Source organism: Parasteatoda tepidariorum, chromosome 4 (assembly GCF_982258835.1).
Source record: "Parasteatoda tepidariorum strain Cologne lab strain chromosome 4, Ptep-v5.0, whole genome shotgun sequence".
In the NCBI taxonomy this organism is placed as follows: domain Eukaryota; kingdom Metazoa; phylum Arthropoda; class Arachnida; order Araneae; family Theridiidae; genus Parasteatoda; species Parasteatoda tepidariorum.
The window spans coordinates 311,050-331,322 of NC_141758.1; the positions used below are offsets into that span (position 1 = coordinate 311,050).

At 30.7% G+C, this 20,273-nt stretch overlaps 1 protein-coding gene across 1 annotated transcript in view; it reads left to right on the top strand.

Annotated features, from left to right (window-relative positions):
• The window catches only part of Tbc1d22 (TBC1 domain family member 22), a 42,563-nt gene that overhangs the window by 5,191 nt on the left and 17,099 nt on the right, over nucleotides 1-20,273 (top strand). Inside the window, exons 4-7 of the mRNA XM_016051055.5 lie at nucleotides 9,513-9,707; nucleotides 16,843-17,046; nucleotides 17,888-17,958; nucleotides 18,952-19,080. Of these exons, the coding sequence (XP_015906541.2) occupies nucleotides 9,513-9,707; nucleotides 16,843-17,046; nucleotides 17,888-17,958; nucleotides 18,952-19,080 (599 nt within the window). The remainder of the gene's footprint in view (nucleotides 1-9,512; nucleotides 9,708-16,842; nucleotides 17,047-17,887; nucleotides 17,959-18,951; nucleotides 19,081-20,273) is intronic.

The window sequence follows — 20,273 nt, forward strand, 5'->3', positions numbered from 1 at the left end:
GAACTTTGGCAAGTTTGGAAAATAGATTTTTCAAAATACAGTAGAAAACCATTTATCCGGTATTCAGAGAACCGTGAAAAATTTTGCTCAGTTTTCCTTTGAACTAAAATGATTAAGAAAAAAAGCAGAGATTTGACTCATCCTTTCGTTGAGTAATGGAAAATGTGGTGAAGGGGATAATTTTTCTCCCCGTTTGTCCAGAGAAACTTGATTTCTTCAGTGACCTTGAAGATCTTTAGATAGAGAGGAGGCAGGAAAGGGACAAATGTTTTATTTTCTCCTGTGTGTTCCAAAAGAATAGTTATTTTTTTGATAAGCTGCCGTCGGTCAAATTTAAAAGAGTGGCATGCTGATTTCGTTTTCTCTTCGATTTATGAGGGGGTGGGGAAAATGCATTGCACACACATATCAGTGAAAAGAAGATGAAAGAGAAATAAAAAGAAAAATATATCCTCTTACTTTACAAAGAAAAAGTAAAATGGAAGTACGAAAACAATTAAAATACGGCTATTTTTTATTAAATAATAAAGTAGGAATATAGTTAAGCTGAATTTAATCATTTAAAAAATAATCACTGTGGGACTGCAATCAAATACCAAATGGATTTACGCTAAATCGAACTAACGTTTTCGAAAACTGAAAAATAATTATGCACATTTGTGCAATTCGGAATTCAATAATAATAATAATGCACGTAATAGTTCAATTTAGGAATATCAGAATTTTTAAAATTTCTTAGAATACTGCGAGTGCAATTTGAATTTAAAAAAACAAAAAAAAACATGCAAGTTGTTAACACTAAACATACGGTAACTGGTCAAAAAACCAGTTATTATATGTTGTATTGTAAAGTCATTGGTATGTTTAGTGTTTAAAACAAAATCAGAGCAAATCGAACGCTTGTTTAAAAAAAGTTTTTATTGAAATGCACAATTCAAAATGCATACACAATAATATCTGATTGAACGTGTCAGGATTAAGAAAGATCATTTAGAAATCTGCAACAGTAATTGCTGAAAAATATATGGCTTTACAGTGAAATCAGTAAAAACTTGAAAGAACATAGTCGAAAATCATAAGGTGATTACACACCTGCACAATCGAGCTTCATTAGATGTAATAGTTCAGTTGTAAAAATATTTTTTTCTTACAAATATTTAGAAATCCATAGTCGATGAAGTGGTTTGATAAACAATGTAGATTCACTGCAAAATCGGCGTGAATTAAAAATACATAATTTAAATGTTCAATTTGAAATTCTTTTGCTGTATTAATATTTTATTAAAATATCAGGATTTTAAAAAAAAACGTTGAAATTCATGAAAATTATTCCTAAAAAATCACATGGATTTGCGATGAAATGGGCGCAAAATCAAGCCTGTCGTGTGTTTCCTTAGATGTGTAATTCATAATAAATTTGTAATAATTTCAAATTCAATTCATTTCGTATTATACAAAAAGAATGCCAAAACACATACCATTTATATTCACTTCAGCAAAATAATAATAATAAGAGACAATTGTTTTTATCCACAGCAATCGCATAATTTTTTGCAAGGTTCATAATTTCCGAATTTACCTTCACAATTTTTTGGGTCACATGGACTCGGAAGCTTTGGTCAAAATGCGGCCTAACTTATAAATTTGCACAAAAACCAGCAATATGGTACACACGGTAACCACAAATTCTCAGATAATTATATTTAATTGTAAAAACACAATGCTTAGAATGCATATAAATTATTATTATTTTGATATTTCTTTAAATATTATTGTTATAATAAGTATTTTTCTCATTTTGTACTAAAAACAGATGTAAATATGTATTTAGCAGAATTTCAAATTTTGAAAATAAAAAAAAATTTAAAAATAGGGTAGTGAAACTATTCTTACTGACCACCAACATTTTTCAAGTTCTCAGAGCCTTGTGTTAATTTTTTCTGTAAATATATTGCTGATTTAAATTTAATTATTCCAGTTGATGAGGTGCAATTGGTTAGTAGACTGTTGTGAAGAACTGGAGCTCGATCCTCAGTGGCGGCTTGAAGCCCATGCAGGTTCAAATTAAAGGGTACCAGTTTATTTGGGAAGTAAAGACTCCTTCCTGTATGCAATGTTGACCTTATTGTCACAATCAGCGTTTTCCACATTGTGGAGCATTATCATCCATGAGTCTCCTGGCACACAAAGGGCTGTTGTAGGACTGCTTTACTTATGTTTTAGTCAGGAAATAATAAATCGTTTGTTAAATAAATATGAAAAACAGAAATTAATTTGCAGCTAAGATAAAGACATAATTTTTTACTATTCCATGACTCAAATAGCAAACAATTTATTACAGTAGAGAACCATTTATCCCGATAACCAGGGAAAATTTTGCTCGGTTTTCCCGCCATTTTAAACTAGAACGATTATGAAAAAAAAAAAAAAAAAACGTAAATTGGACTCATCCTTGAAGTTGAGTAGAGGAAAATGTGAGGAAGGGGAGTATTTCTTTCCTAAGTTTACCCAGAGAAGCGTCGTTTCTTCCATGACCTTGTAGCGGAAAAATGCTTTGCACATGCATATCAGTAAACAGAAGATGAATGAGAAAAATATATTTATCTATTTGACATCGATTAATAAAAATAACATATTTTTCTTTTGAATAAATTCTGATTCTTTGCAAGTTTTTCTTGATGTGGGATCACATCTGCTTTTGTTAAAAATCGTGTTTTTATAAAAAAAATAAAATAAAAGAGAATTGTTTATTAATTTAAACATAGGATTATTTTATGAAGCAGATTGCAATTTTGTTTTTCTGATTCCACTACGTTTGATTTTTTTTTCTTTTCACGATAAATTTTGCACTCAATAAGTTAATTCTTTTTATTCATAAATTTTATCATTAGATTTTCTTCTTCTTTTTTCTGAATTCCGTTGATCTTGCCTTGTTCCGGGTTTTAATATTTATGTTAGTGCCATTTTTACCTATTGTTTCGGTTTGATAATTTTCGTTTTTATTTAGATTAATAAGTTTTCCTTTTAGTAATTAGGTATGAAATATATTGCGTTATTTAATCATTGGTTTTGTTTATATTAGTTAATTTAGGAATTTTAATTATTTTTAAAAAATAAATATGAGAATTTTGTATTTTTTAAACTTGTTTTCCTTGTCTAAACTTGCAATTTTTTTCATTCTTTTAAATGTTATTTTTCTAAGATTTGTTTTTCTTTTTAAATTTAGGAGTGCTTTTCTTTTTTCTCTTACTTTAAAATGTGTTACACTTTTTCCTTGTAATTTGGGTTCGACGAAACATCGATTAACGACACTTTTTGGTCGATCCAGACATCCGGGATAGCGATGACCCCGATTATCCCGGATAATTGATTCTCTACTGGAATTTTAAAATCTCTTTGAGCCTTGGATAGGAATGAAATAAGTATTTGAAGAAACTTATTTTATGGTTTAAATGAAAATATAGATTCAATATTTAAATATTTTTAAAAAAAAGGATCAAAAATTTGTTGAATTTATTTAAAATATATTTGTCGAATATAAAAAGTGAACAATAATAAAGTAGACACAGATATAGTAAATGCCACTTAATGCCCAATTTTTTCAGTTAATGTACATAATAATTTAAGAAATAAAATAAAACCAGCATAAGAACATATGAAATAAAAATGCTTATTTTAAAACTACTATTGATAATTCGCAATGTTAATTGTAGCATCATTTTTAAGAGCCTTCCATCAATTTAATGAGTGTGCGAATTCTATTGGCGTAAAGTTCAAAACATTTTCTTTTATAATTACATGCCCGATAACGCAAAAAATTCTGACACGGTTACATCTGAGAAAATTTCTCAATATTTTCTTCTAAGTTTTCTTACTACCCCAATTTTTATGTCTTGACATTTTTTTTAAAAATTACATTTTACATTAAAGGCTATGTGCTATTTATTGCTCGGAGCTTTACAACTTAATTATTCCAAATAAATTAGGAATTTAAACAAAGTAAGACATTTTGATCATAATTTCATTTGTGTTTTCTAAGTAAAACAAAATGATTTTTAGTAGATAAGCATAATGGCACGGCGAAAATTGGCCGAGTAGTTAAAATGTTTAGGAAGTCACAGCGACCTCCATTCCTGACATTCCTACCTTTTTATATCAAAAAATGTCTTGAAAACAAATCAATGTTGAACAAGAAGTGTAGTGATAATAATTTTCGTAGATGCTACTTTTAAAAAAGGTTGCATTGAAGTTTGTGTGCCTTCTTGTCTTGCTTGCTTGAAAAATTTCAACAAAAAAAAAGTAAAACTTAGAATTTGTCATGAAATAATTTGTCAAAGGCATACAAATAGAATTTTAAAACATTTATCTTGATTGTTTAAACATATTCATGTCGGAATATTGAAAAAGAATTAAAAAAGGAACTAATCATTCATTTTAATCATTTCACATTATATTCATCTAGTTTCAACGAGGGGAAGAAGTTAAGATTTTAAATATTAATGGAAAAATATCATAGGATAAACTCGAATAGTATACTGATATCTCTAAATTCAATTACTTTACAATTTTATTCTACCATATTTTAACGCAATGACAACAATGCTCATATAATGTTGTTTTGTAAAAGAAATTTACTAACTTTTACAAGATTAATAAATTTTGCTTCATGCAAAAAATATTATTTTTGAAATAAAAGATAAAGCATGCATGTTTAAGAAAAAAATTACATTTTTGAAATGAAGTTTAGATGCTTCAGCATTGTGTAATTTAAATACATAAAGATAATATTTGCCTGATTGTGTATATGGTGCCACAAATTACTGTAATCGATTTACCATCTAAAGAACAAGTTTTGTACAGTTTATTCTACATCAAGCACCAATTAAAATTGCAAATAAAGGGATGTAAAAGCAGCTGACGTTTCATTGATCTTGCATCAAAAAATTGCATTGATTTTTAAAATCTTAACTAGTAGTATAACATTAAAGGCATAAATAGCCTACCAACGAGAGATAACTGGGATATTTTTAATTCAGCCTTAATGTTTACTTAAGGAAGTTTAAAACTAGTTAGTAGAAAATCGAGGGCAAGTGGTAAAATAAAAGTAATGCCAGCACTACCTCTTCAGTGCTGATAATTGATTAAGAACAGGGTTGCCACAGACTACTAAAATGCAACTATTTACTACTATTTTCGGCCTTAGGCGACTATGGCGACTTTTTTTGCCTGAAAAGGCTAAAAAAGCAACTATTTTCAGGAATAGGCGACTATTAGGAGACTTTTTTTTACTCTTGGCGAAGTTTTTTTTCGCAAAAATGAACGTTACTTTTCAGAACGTTAATAAAAGAAAGCAATCTTTTATACAATCATTTATGTCCAAAGAGCCAAAAATTTAAATTTCCATTGGATTTAATAAAGTACTTGTTATATGTTTTCTCTGAGGGGCAGTTTTGTTATTTTTAATTGTTTTTTCCTTCTATTAGCATTCATATTTTATTGTAATTCGACTTTTATTTAGATACCTATTTTCTAATATGTATACCTTTTATATTTGTACAAAACTTTTTTTAAATTGGAGCATAGTTAGGACTGGGCGATAAATCGATGTATCGCGAAATATCGATTTAACGGATATATCAGTAGGCCGATGTAGTGACTTTCGTTTTAGGCGATGCATCAGAAATCTGATTTAAGCCGCCGGAATAAGATTACAATTGCGGTTTAACGATTTAATATCCAAGGATCCTTGACTAAGCTAACGCTGTTACCACACTGACAAAGACGATTTTGATTTCGTCTAGCTGCAGAGATGCTTTTTATAGCATTTTGCTATTAAGATGATGTTGGTTTCGTGATGTTGAATGACGAAGAGCGAATTGAATCAGAACTCCCGGTTTCGTGCGAGGATCAGTGTTGTAATATACACTCTATAACAAGAAAACCGACGCACCAAGAAGCAATCAAACGATTGCTTTGAAATTTCATATGCATGAATGTTTTGAACAGATATGGCTGGAATGATGCCTACTGGTGACGTATAGTCTTTAGCGACTAATCCCGCTTCCAACTGTGTCCTGACGATCGTCGAAGACGTGTTTGGAGACGCACGGGGCAGAGGGGGGATCCTGCCTTCACTATTGTACTCCACACCAGCCCTCAACAAGGCATTATGGTCTGGGGTGCCATTTCCTTTGACAGCCGGACCCCTTTGGTCGTCATTAGAAGTACACTTACTGCACAGCGGTACGTTGACGACATCCTAAGACCTGTTTTGCTACCATTCCTTTTGCAGCGCCCTGGGCTGGTTTTTCAGTTGGACAATGTCAGACCACATACGGCACGTGTGGCTATGAACTGTCTGCAAGCTTGTCTAACTCTTCCTTGGCCTGCCAGATCACCAGATCTCTCTCCCATCGAGCATGTCTGGGATATGATGGGAGGGCGATTGCATCTGGCACGGAATGTTGATGACCTTGTTCGACAATTGGATCAAATTTGGCGGGAAATACCGCAGGAGACCGTCCGGGAGCTTTATCGGTCTATGCCACGCGTGTGGCAGCTTGTATCCAGGCTAGAGGCGGGTCAACACCTTATCAAACTTGCTACTGTAACTCTGCAATAAATTATTCAATTGTTCTGAAATTTTAATCATTTACTATTCTGTACATTGTCTTCCTATCCACCAATTTTCGTTTCAATCGGACAACTCCTTCTTGGTGTGTCGATTTTTTTGTTATAGAGTGTAGAACGCAATGCATAGTTTCTTTATGTCAATTTTTGTCTTTGGGATTTTGCGTTTTTTGAAGATTATTTTCAATGGGACATAAGTCCCATTGAAAATAATCTGCGATCGTTGTGCATTTTATTTAGTCGGAAATAATTGTCGGGTTTCTTGTAAATTATTTTCAGTGAGACTTTTGCAGCGATTGTTTCGTTCTTCATTATTTCATATCATTTTTTTTTCTGTCTGGGTTTAACGATTCTTGTCAATTATTTTTAGTAGACCTACTGTTACTTTGCGATTGCTGCTCAATCACTGTTATCTTAAATTTTCGTTCTGAACTCAATAGATCAAATCATTGATTTTTTTCAATTATTGTTTTTTATTTTAAGCGATATAATTTAATAGGGGTATTTTGTATTTAACTTTGTTATAAAAACTTAGTTTTTTTAAATTAATTACATGTAGTTAAGTATAATAATTTGATTGTTTTTCAACCAATAAATGCTCAGTCGTTTTTAATTATAAAAAAAATTAAAATAAAACTTACCTTTATTTAATTTGCTTTTATTTTTAAGAAAATGAAAACAAAGTTTTAAAAAAATTTGGTTATTAGTTAAAAAAAATTTTTTTAATTAAATAAAAAGTTTAGTATTGTTTTGACGTTTTTAATAATTTAACGTTAGTATTTAAAGTATTTTTTTAAAATTTTTATTAAAATTCTTTCAATACTTGTTTGTTTTATAATTTGTTCAATAGTCAGTATCATTTTTAAACAGATAAATCTTTGGTCGATTTTATTTTCAAAAATGAAAATAATAATAAATAAGTAAAAATATTTTTGCATTTATTAAGTACAGAATTTGACAATTAGCTAATACTACTTTTTATTATTTTAAATAAGTAAATAAAAAGGGGTCTAATGTTTCAAAAGCATGTTTTTTTATCAACAAGTAATGAAAAAAAAAATTTTTTTTTCTAAAGTTAACATTTCTTTGGTTTGTTTTCCACTTTCGTTTTTTTCTTTTCTTTTAATTTTTAATGCATGTATGTAAAATAATTTGTTACAGTATTATTATTTTTAAACCAATAAATCTTAAATCATTTTTAATTTACGAAAAATGAAATAAAGCTTGGGTTTGCCTTTACTTTGACATCTTTATTAATTTAATTGAAAAAATTAAGCAATGATATTGATGTCACAGTAGAATATGTTTAGAATTAATATTTTCTTTTGTACTGGATTTATTCCTTTTTATTTATTTTTGATTGATTTAAAGATTTCCCATAGGTAATTTTTGAACATATGCTAAATTGCAATATATCACTATATTGTGATGTCTAACTGACGATGTATCACGATTTAAAATTTCTGACATCACCCAGTCCTAATAATAGTATTTGACAATTAAGCTATAATTTTAGTTATTTGGCTACTATTTTTGATAAATTTTTGTTCCTGTTCAGGCAACTATTTTCATGCTTGAGGCTATTAAAAGCAGCTATTTTTGTTCATTTTTTACTGTGGCAACCCTGGAAGAACTTGCGTTTTGTTAGAGCCATGATTTGAATATATATATACCATATATATATATACCTATATATACCAAGGGTCTGTCCAGACATTTTGTGAAAGGTCCGTTTTTCGTGAAATTGTGAAAAAATTACTCACATTCTTTCAACCAGGGTCCATTTTTATGAATTTGTGCAAATAGGGTCCGTTATTGCAAAAAAAAACTTTTTCAAGGAGTTTTTAAATTGTAAAGACATATAAGATTATGCTCAACACTGTAAAATTATAATTAAAAAAATTAAATTTTAAAAAATAAACAACAATTGCTGCTTCTAAATTAGAGATGCAACATACAAATATTTGGTATTTAGCTTATACTGCTGAACGCAGAATATTAATTTCGGACGAATAATGGAAGAATCGTCTGCGGAAGACAAAACTTAATTCGTTTACATCCATCTTTCTTGTTTTCTGTCCTGGAAAGGGTTTATTTGATTATCAAAATAATAATGAAGGTAAACAAATTTGTGAAGGGTCCGATTAAAAGAAAAATCATTTTGTGAGGGGTCCGTTTTTAAGTTAAAATATTTTGTGAAGGGTCCGTTTTTATGAAAAGATATTTTGTGAAGGGTCCGTTAACGGACCCAAATTTCTTCTAAACAGCTGTATACACACCTTGCATATCATCAACAAATTTTAATTTTAAGATCGATGTATGATTTAGAAATAATATCAAGTATAAGGCTTCAACTTGAAATTTTCAGAGATTTTACACAACGTCACCTAAAATTAACAAAAATCAGTTTAAAAAAACTGAGATTGATGTTGATTTGGCCAAATAAAAACTTTATTATATCAAAGATGTTGCTAATAATTGTTTCTAGGCAAATATAAGATTTAGACTTGAGACTTTGTACTGCGTGTGTAAGAATATATATATGTATAAACTGCAATATGCTATATTACTGTGTTACAACTTGATACTAATATAAAAAATATTAAACGCAACAAAATTCTGTAAAATGTGCTGTTTATGAAGTTGTTTGTTCAGAAAATCTTTGCATGTTGGAAATATTTTTTCAATACATTAAGCTAGATTGATGCTCTTCTTTGCTTAACAAACTATTTAACGGCAACAGTTATGATAAAATGTGACTATTTTTTTAATAAATCCTTATTTACCTGCTCTCTTTAGCATTTGAAAAAGACTGTTTATATATAAATTAACGTCCTACTTTTATAGTATTATAATTTTAAATGTATAAATTTCTTTTTTAGATTTCCCTATTCATCCTAAAGTGGCAGAATCCACAGCCATAAAAGTATTACATAACCACAGTAAGGGAACTTCCATTGGATATGATTCTCCTGATCTTCAAAATGTTTCTCAAGATGAGAATCATTCCTCCAACTTGAATGACAGTCATCATCATAGAAAGAAAGCTTCATCGGAAAATGCAAAGATCCTTGCAAGTATGTTTTTCTACATGTTAATTTCATCTTTTAGAAACATGTGCTCGTTTTAATTTGTCTCAAAAAAATAACATAATTGCCAATGATTCTTACTTAATGGTTTCTAAATGTTACTTTTTTTTGATGCTGGGCCGCTATTTCTTTCTATTTTTTACTGAATTGATTAATTTACCACCCCTAGCAACAATTTTACATTAGCCCCAGTTGGGCTTAAAATTGGCTAGGTCCCGTAAGAACATGCACCAAGGGACCTATATTGGTATGTCTAGATTTTTCAATATTGGTCCTAGAATGACTTTCAATATCGTAACAAGATTTGTTTCAATCTAGGACCAATAGTGAAAAATCTAGACACCCCGATTTTTACCCAACATTATTGTAAGTCTATAAGGGTCCTACATAGAAAATGATATTTGTCAATTATTGAAAGCCATTCTAGAACCAATATTACAAAATATAGTCATCCTAATATTGGCTTGTAGAGTGTTGGTTGAGGCAAGTGTGTTCAGATCACGGCTGCAAGTTGCCCATGTGGGGCTAGGCTAAAGGACCCTGTTGTGTCTAATCTAGACTGAGTAGCAACAGTACGAGTAGTTAAATGTCGCAATTGTAAATTGCAAGTCACTTGTTCACTGTGTTCCATGCATCAAACTAGGCATGCTCAGATCACTTCCGAAAGTCACCTATTTAGAATGTTCGCAGTACAATGCAGAATGTAATACAGTGTGATTTGACATAGAAAACTGAACGATGTATGGGGTCTTAAAAATTTATTCTTATTCTTGATATTACAGGATGCAAAAAAATAGGTTACTTATGCTGCACTTGAGCTATTGGCTCCATTTAAGAGTGGGATTAGAAGACACAATGTGCAAACTGTTTTATCACTGTATTTACAGAATCATTGAATGTGATTTTCACCTTGGTCAAGATTTATGTTTAATGTTGCAAGAGTTAAAAAATTGATTGATAAAGCTGCATTTGAAATATTGGCAATAGAGTGAGGCTCAGAAGACGTGATGTATAATCCAATTAAACACTCAATCTTCACTGAAATACTGGAAATGATAACTACAAAAATTTTAGCTTAGAGCCGTTGTGGTTCGGGAGGTAGAGCGTTCGCCTTTCAATGGGTTCGAATATCAGCAATGGTTGATACAAATTCCACACCTGAGTCGGTGCGAGCTGGCAAAAAGTATCCTGAGAGGTAAATGGATCATGGGTTAGAGTCCCCTTATGGTCAGGCTAACCATGGAATGCTTTTGTGGTTTTCCACTTCATGAAATGCAAATTCGGGTTAGTTCCATCAAAAAGGCAAAGTTTTCCCAATGCTTGATCCAGGAGTTCCCTTGTTTTCTGGATTAGATTCAAAATTACAAGTCTACGGAGTTGAACATTGGTAGTCATAAACCCAGAATTGGGTCGGTTGTTTATAAAATAAAATATTTTCACATAGGTCAAAATGACAAGCTCTGATATTAGAAAATTGAGTTACCAAGAGCACTGCATGTTTTGATTTTATTGTAAAAGTAGCAATCGAGTTATATTGATAGCTAGCAAATTTCATGGCCCGATGCCCGTGATATTTGAAAACAAATATGATTTTAGAGAAAAGCATTTATTATTTTAAATTTTGGTTTTATTTAACGACTATAAAATATCTGGTCAATCGGGCAATTTTATGTAAGGTTTATATTGACTGAATAACAGCTATAAAGCACCGGTTGAGTCGAACATTTCTATATTGAACTAGCCTAGGCTGAATAAGGAATATAAAATATCGGTTGAACTTAACAAATCTGTATAGGACTGATATTGGCGAGATAGGGGCGATAAAATGTTGGATGAATCGAGCTATTATATATATGACCCACATTGGCTGTATAGCAGCTTTAAAATATTGGGTAAATCTTACAATTCTATATATGGCCTGTATTAACTGAATATCGGCTATGAAATATCGGTTGTATCGAGCATATATATAAATAAATAAGTCAAAGGGTGGTAGTTTTGCAAGCAGGACAAACAGGCACACAATTTTAAAAAGAGCTAATTAATTTTATTTAACCATCTTAATCAGAGAATGTATATCCAAGTGACACAAAATCGATACAAGTGCTCCTCGGTAGAAGCTAGGGAAAATCTTGCACAATAAATCTGTAAAATGTTTTGTTTTAGGGGATAAGGGAAATCTTGATCATTTTTGCCTGAAAAAATTTTTTGTTTTGATAATAGAATTTTTTTTTGTTTCTGAAGTAATTAAATCCAAACTGTAATGAATGATATTTCTCCTTGAATGAGGCGGAGTAAGAACAAATCACTGACGGAACAATCCAAAGCACCACGGGTTGAAACATATCTACAATTTCCGAATGTCATTTGTAAATCTAAAATTCATCCATGGCTATAAGCAATCCGACGCAATTTATCTTTCTAGTCCAAAGGGGTTGTAAAATATTAAAGGTCTTCAGTAGTGTTCATAGTCTTTAGAACTTATGGGCATAACATGTTGCAGACATAAATAAAACATAAGCACCCATTCATCATGAAATTCTATTGATTAAAGAAGTTGCAATTTGTTGGAGAAGAATTTGTTGTTCCAGAGGTGCTTAAAAGAATTTTAATGATGAAATTTGGTTATCATCATTGAAGAAAATAAACATTATACTATTGTCCATTTAAATCACATATTCTATATCTTCGATGTACCTCCTTCCCTACATTTTATAAATGCATGCACTTGAAACCATTCTTAATCTTCAGTAAACAGATATATATAATGTTTAATAACTGTTCAGGAATAATAAAACCGTATTCAAGAAAATTAAACTAATAATGAGGCTTGAACAATTCCAAAAATATTTAAAACTATGCATTTAATTATAAAATAATAAAATTTAAACACATAAAAATTATATGTAAAAAAACGCAATATCCTACTTATGTGTATCAAAATATCTATTCTTTTATTTAGCTCGTAAACGTTTTATATCGAATCTGCTGTAAGGATTTGTCCATTTAATTTTAATTATGAAACCAACTCCTCAGCCTTTTTTAATCTGTTCACAAATGTGCTTACACACAGTTATTTACTGCAATGTCATGGTGACTGTCTTACTTAGTTTGAATTTCTTTTAACTTCTTGAAGAAAATACTTGGGAGAAACAGGTATTTTCCTAACTTGCCGGCCCTGATTTTTTCCCCAAGGTTCTTTATTTAATCTTTAGACAATGCAGTGCCTGCTATGGTGCTGCACAGATTCTGCTACCTGGATCCTAGATAAAATTACCAATGTTTTGCAATTGTAGGTAATATTTTATACTAATATATCAAATAAAGGCATGTTGTTGTTTTTTTTTTTATACAAATGAGATTGACTTGCAATTTTAGTTTTCTAATAAATGTAGTGCTTAGTCAAATAAATTTCAAAATCAATGAAAACAATAATTCATTATAAGTTACAACATTAAGAAAGAAAAAAAAAATTAAGTACATTTATTTTCTCTTTTATATATATGCTTGGGGCCTTAAATTTGAAACCTTAATTTCCATTACCTCTTTTAAAGCAATGTGAAAAAGTGAAAAGCTTTTAAAATTGCCTTAAAAAGAACCTTCAATAATGAGACTTATTCTTACAATGTTACCACAGGGTTCCCACGGTCCTTGAGAGTCCTTGAAAGTCCTTGAATTTTTTTTTGCTAAATTTAGGTCCTTGAAAGTGCTTGAAAAATGTCTTAGGTCCTTGAAAAACTTGATAGATCCTTGAGTTTGTCCAATACTGCCGATGACCCTTTTGAGTTGTTGAGTTTTTACTTACTTATATTCAGGGGATTTTTATTTCTTTTATTTTAATGAAATTATGGGCATAAGAGGAGCAAAACTGGACCCTGGGTAAAATATTTGATACAGAGCTGTCGCCGGTTAGGTGGCCGAGCAGTCAGCGTGCCTGACTGTGAAGTCAATGGTTGCGGGTTCGAATCCCGCTCAGGGCATGGATGTTTCTCTCTGTGTGTGTGTTCTCTATTGTGATGTGTGAATGTGGCCCACCCTATAAACGGGTATGTGGCAGTGTGGCGTGGGTAATGTTGCTCGCCTCCGTGATTTAGGTTCACAGGTGCCCACTGGGTAACGTTAAATGAGTAACAACTCCGGCATCTTCCTAGGCGAAGAACGCAAGTTCAGTGCCTGCCGTAAAAAAAAATAAATAAATAAATAAAACACCCGCGGATCTTTCTCGTTCTTTCTGTTTTGTTCCCGAGCTCTCTCACGTGGTTTTTAACGCCACCGTTTCTAACCGGGCCTAGCGTCTTGGTGTCGGCCAAGCGCGCGGAGCACAGCAGACAATCAATACGTTCGGGGTGAGACTCCACTTCATCTTTCACATATGCTTAGATCTTCTTTTTTCTTATCGAAACTGGAATACTCTCGAATTTCTTAACAATATGTACCTTTTAGTTTTCAATAAATTTGCCGTTTTACCATCAGCACTTGTCCTTATGTTTGCGTCATTTCAAAACTTTATTGTAAAGCGTATTCGCAAAGGCATGGCTTTGTATTTGTGTTATGTAGTTTAGACTAGTTATGCCTGGGAAGTGCTATTTTAATCTCCAATGGACGACTAATCAAGCTTATAAAGAATGGATTTTATCGATGCCGGAAAAGAAGTTCAGAGCCAAGTGCCGATTATGCATGAAGTAGATCGATATCGCGAAAATGGAAGAATCTGCTCTGAAATCACACATGAAAGAAAGGTAAAACAAAAGAGCAGACTCATGCCCTGAGTTCTCTTTTTCCAAAGACATCAACATCTAATTCAAATGGTGTAACTACGCCTTCAACATTGTGTGCCCCATGTGAAACAGAAACTTTAGTGGCCGAGGTAACATTGTCTTCTTATCTGGTCAAAGGAATGTGCTTGATGCTGAAATTCTCTGGAATCTGAAGTGCATCACTAGTAATTATTCATGTAACTCCTGTGAAGGGATTAGTAAATTGTTCTCCAAAATGTTTGCTGATAGCTGTATAGCGAGAAAATTTTTTTTGTAATGCCGCAAAGTGAGCCTATTTGGGCTCCTTTGGATAGGCACTATACTTCAAAGGGATTCTTATAAATGAGCTGAAGAATGTTGATTGCTACACTGTACTCTTTGATGAGACGTTAAATCTGTCTCTACAATCTAAGCAGATGGACATTATGGTAAGGAATTGATAATAAAGTTTGCACTAAGTATCTTACCTCCCAATTTATGGGTCATGGAACTGCAGAAAATATTTTGTCCTCTTTTTACAAATGCATGGATGATGGTTAAAAGCTCTCTGAAATACTTCAATTATCCATGGATGGACCCTATGTCAATTGGAAATTCTATTAGAAGCTTCAGTGTGAATTAAAAGAGAAATATTCCCACCAGGTCATATTCATTGGCCGTTGTGGATTACACATAACAAATAATGCTTTTAAACATGGTGAAAATGGGATATGTTCCTTCTAATTTTTATTTTCAGAAAGAATTATTTCTGCATAACATTTCGAGAAGGTTGTGTAAATTATGGATGAATAATTTCAGAAACGATGTTTAATAGAGGAGAGGAGGGGGTTATGGAATAGTCATGGAATATGGAATAGATTTAGCTCTGTCTTTCATGCAGCGTTCACATGGAAATACACAGGATTAAAGGATTTCACCATTAACACCTCATTACCATTAGTTATAGATTGTGCTGAAAATGATTTTGTGAATTAATATGTAAAACCAGTAGGGTTGTTTTTAAAAAAATATAAATTTTAATCCATAATACATATACTTTCTTCTCTCTTTATAGGCAAAGCGTTTAGGTATTATATTTGAAATTAATTATTGCCACAACAAGCATTGTTGCTTCTAGTAAAATAGAAGAGAATAATTTTTAAAATTGGTCTTAGATTAAGGTCCTTGAAAATTTTGTTGAGGTCCTTGAAAAGTCCTGGAAAGTCCTTGAATTTCAATCTCATCATAGAGTGGGAACCCTGTACCAAGAAAATGCTATAAATACAAACAATTTGTGTTTTAGACTTCTAAGGTAAAACATAAATAAAAAAAAATAAAAAATAATGATAAATAAATAAAGTGTCTGAAGCTTCAGAATAATTTCTTACTAATTAAAAAAATATTTTTAATCTTTAAAAGCGAAGATTCCTAGTTTTAAGAATCTTAAATATTTCAATAAACCACTTATAGTGATTTTTCCTAATAAAATTAATTAAATCTGTCACTAAAAATTAATTCATTTTAATATACTATGCCAATTATATATAGTTAATTTGTGCCACAATTGGTATTGCCCGATCACCTAACCCATCATAACACTTACTTAAATTCTAATTAATTACCCTTTTTGACACTTAACTTTCAGCTGGAAGACTATTGAATTGAAATGCAACTAATTTCTTCTATGGTGAATTTATTGTCAGCAAAGTTTTTATATACCTACAAATGTGTTGTCGGTAGTTTTCGGTTAGCTGCATGTAAGGAAATGTAACTCTTTTTTAAAACTTTTGTTTTATTAAATTTTTTAGTTAATGTCCATTTTGTTCCCTTTTTTTTCTTCTTTCTTCTTTAAGCCGCAATGGCTCAGGGGATAGAGCGTTGGCCTTCCCATGAAATGAATCTCCAACAATAACTGGCCGAAACGAATCCGCATCCGGCTTGCACCGACCACAGTGCTGACATGAAATATCCTCAGTGGTAGACGGCCTTTGCCATCAGGCTAACTGGCGGAGGTTCTCGTGGTCTTCCTGTCCGTGTAACGCAAATGCTGGTTAATTCCATCAAAAAGTCCTCCACAAAGGCAAATTCTCCCAATACTTGACCCCGGAGTTCTCTTGTCTTCTGGATTGGGTTCAAAATTACAAGACTACAGAGTGGAACATTAGTAGTCGGAAACCCAAAAATTGGGTTGGCTGTTCAAGGATAGTTATAAAATTAAAATAACATATTTTTAAAAAAATAATAATAATTAAAGTTAATGGAGATCTAACTTTCTTGATGACCTTTGCTTGTGCACGTCCAACCAAGAAACAAATCATAAATCCAACCAGTCACAAATAATGAAGAAAATCAAGGTTAATTTTTTTTTTTTTTAAATTTGCATGAAGGTAACTCTCCAAGATGTGAGGAAAATTCCCATAAAGAGGGTCACCACCATGGTCCAGGAATCGGGATCCGCCAGACTCTCAAAAAACAGTCCTCCCTCTTTGGCACTCCAAACATCTCCAACCTTGCTGGCTCCTCTACTGAGCGTGAAGCTGCCAGGATTGAGGCATTCAACAAACTGTTAAATAGTCAAAACACTGATTTGAGTAAGTCTTATTATTTTTCTATAAGAGTTTTGAATAAGACAAGGAAAGTTTTCTCCTTTCTTTTTCAAGGAAATAATTAAACATCTTTCTAAATATTTAATTACAGTTTATTTTTAAAAATTATTTCAGTAGTAATATTTTATTTTTCAAGCATCTATGACTTGATGACTATGTTGTTAGAAATTTAATATTATCTTTTTAAGAAAGCTCTATTAAAGATTGCTTTGCATTCTAGCATTTCTCTAAATAGCAACATTACCAATGCTATTTTAAGACTCTGAGGAAGAAGTTTTACCTCGTTTTTTCCTTAAATTTGAATTTCTTTTTGTTAATATTTCAAAACATTTGTCTTTCAATTTGACATAAGACTAGAATTTTGTAAAAAATAGGTTATAAATAATTTTAAAAATATAAATTATGCACATTTAGTTCACATTCTATTATTTAATTTGTTTTCTATATATTTTGCCTAATTGCATTTGTCTAAATATAAATCGTCAATTTTATGTTTTAAATTAATATTATTTTAAATGAGTATGTTAAAAAAGTGCAACAATGTATAAGACTAAATTAAATTTTTGATTAATCTTTAAAACTAATTTAGGAACTTTAAGATTTATTTAAATTTAAGTTATTTATAATGCTGATTTTATGGTCCTTAATATTTTATTAAATAGAAATTTAAAAATTATGAAAAAAAATTCTAAATTTTTTTTTTTTAAGAATCTAGTAAACCTGAAAGTATCAAGGAAGCTGTGTTGGTTTGTGTATTTTAATCCTAGGGTGTAACGATAAATTAACTGTTATTTTTTTAATTGTATCTAATATTTTATTTTTTCAGAGGAGCTAAGGAAATTAAGTTGGTCTGGTATACCGGCTACAGTGCGACCAGTCACCTGGAAACTTTTGGCAGTATGTATTACTTCACCTGAAATTTTCACCCTTGTTTTTTATTTTTTTAAATGTATGCCATACAGATTTTATGAATTTTTTTTTCAATTAAATTGAACTTTTTGTATTCTTACTAAAGCTAGTTATTACCGTTTTTTTTTTTTTTTTTTTTTTTTTTTTTTTAAAAATCTCAAATGAGAAGAGAAAAATAATGATTATTTCTTTCCTCTCTGATGCGCAAGAAGAACAGACAAGAAAGACAAAAAAATTCTGCAGAAAAAAATTTTTTTTTGGAAAAATTATGTAGCCAACATTTTTCCCTTTCCAGATTAAAAATCTTTCTGCAAAAATTCTGTAACGTTCTGCGACAGTGTCGCGGCGTCGACGCAATTCTGCCATGGGACTGAGGCACCTCAGGATGCTTTGGAAACCACTGCTATTCTGGAAAGGAAAAAAAATTTGATGAGTGAAGTTTAGGCATTAAATTTGTCTCTCAATATAATTTTAAAAAATCATGCATCATATTTTGTTTTATAAAATTTATTGTATTTGTTTTCTTACTAAGACAAAATTCTTTTAATGCCTCGATGATCTAAAATGTGTAGGGTAGTAAGAGCTTTTTTAATCTAAAGATTGTTGTTCTTTATTTGCTTTTTTTTTCTGATATTTTTTTAAATCTTTCCAAATGGCAGTGGAGCAATTATTTCTTTGGATATCCAGGGAAATTATTATAAGCTTAAACTATACAAACATGCCTTCAGTATTTCTTTTGGAATGTTTTTATCAATTATACTTCTTAAAATTTTTAATTAAAGTAAGTTATTTTTAAGATAAACATTTCAATGTATAAAATAAATGAAAATAGTTGAGAAAAAAATATAAAAGTGTTTTTTAAATCTGCGTGATGAATCTCAAAACAAATTTATGCTTGTTCAACTACATAAATGTGTTACCGAAGCAAAAATGTTTTTATTCTTTTACTATTTTAATATGTTTTTGTAACATTAATGATAGGGCTATTTACCAACATGCTTTGAGAGACGCAAGCCCTTTCTTGAAAGAAGAAAAGCAGATTATTTGGCCTTTATAAGTCGGTATTATGACATGCGGGATGAGGAAGGTCATCACGAGACTTATAGGCAGGTTAGTCTTCTTTAATTCATTCAACATTCTTAATAGAGTTTTTTTTTTTTAACGTTTTTTTATTGAAACTATGTAGAAATGGCCAAAAAAGTGATAATTATAGAAAAACATTTGGAAAATGTGGTGAATATATCTGGAATTCTATATTTGTTTGTCTCTCAAATCATTGGAATTTCAAAAATTAGATGATGAGATCATTCCAAACTGATGGTTAAAAGTACATTTTAAATTTGTGTGCCATAATAACATCATATTAAAAGCATCAACATTTTAAAAGCTATGTAGAAATGGCCAAAAAAGTGATAATTATAGAAAAACATTTAAAAAATGGGGTGAATGTATCTTAAACCGTTGCGAACCAAGCTTGTCAAATAATTTTAACTCAAATTTAAATTTGCATGTAATTTTGAAGAAAAAAAATATGGAAATTGTTGTGAAAACAGTATCTAAACAGCGGCAAAACAATCAGCAAGCTCAAATGCAAAATTTGTTTGTTGTAATGACATTGAAATTTAAAAAACTTTTTGGAGATGGTCGTAAAATTATGTTTATTTATGGCGGAATCGTTGCGAATATAGTGTGTCAGAAAATAGTAAATCAAATTCTGTGTCATAATAACATTGTATTAAGAGCTTCAAACTTTAAAAATCAATAGATAGCTTTCTGAAAAATGATTGGAAATCGACAGAAATTTAAGATGAAATCATGGCAACTCAAGCACATCAAAAGTGATGACTTGAATTGGAAAATTTTATAAAGTATTTTGATACAAATGTTATAAATTAATGACATTAAATAATGTTTAAGTATGATATTTTCATGTGTACTCACAAATTTAGGGAAACTGGTTTTTACATACATTAGTAGTACAGTGCCCGCCGCTAATGAAATCACCGGATAATAAGATCAGCTGCTTTATAAAATGAAATCGGCAAAAACCGAATAGTTACTATATTAATACATGTTAAAAACATCCTTTAATAAAATCAATGCCGCCGCTTTTTAAAATCAAAATTTTGACTACATAATAAATCAAAGGTACAATATTCCAGCTTTTTTTGTTCTTATTTATAAAATTTTATTTTTTCGAAGTTTAAAGATTTTTTAGAAGAAGCAACAGTTACTCACAAACCTGTGAAACAGGTGTGGTTAGCACTTTTCTGTGATATACATAGTGTAAGAGTTAAGGAAAA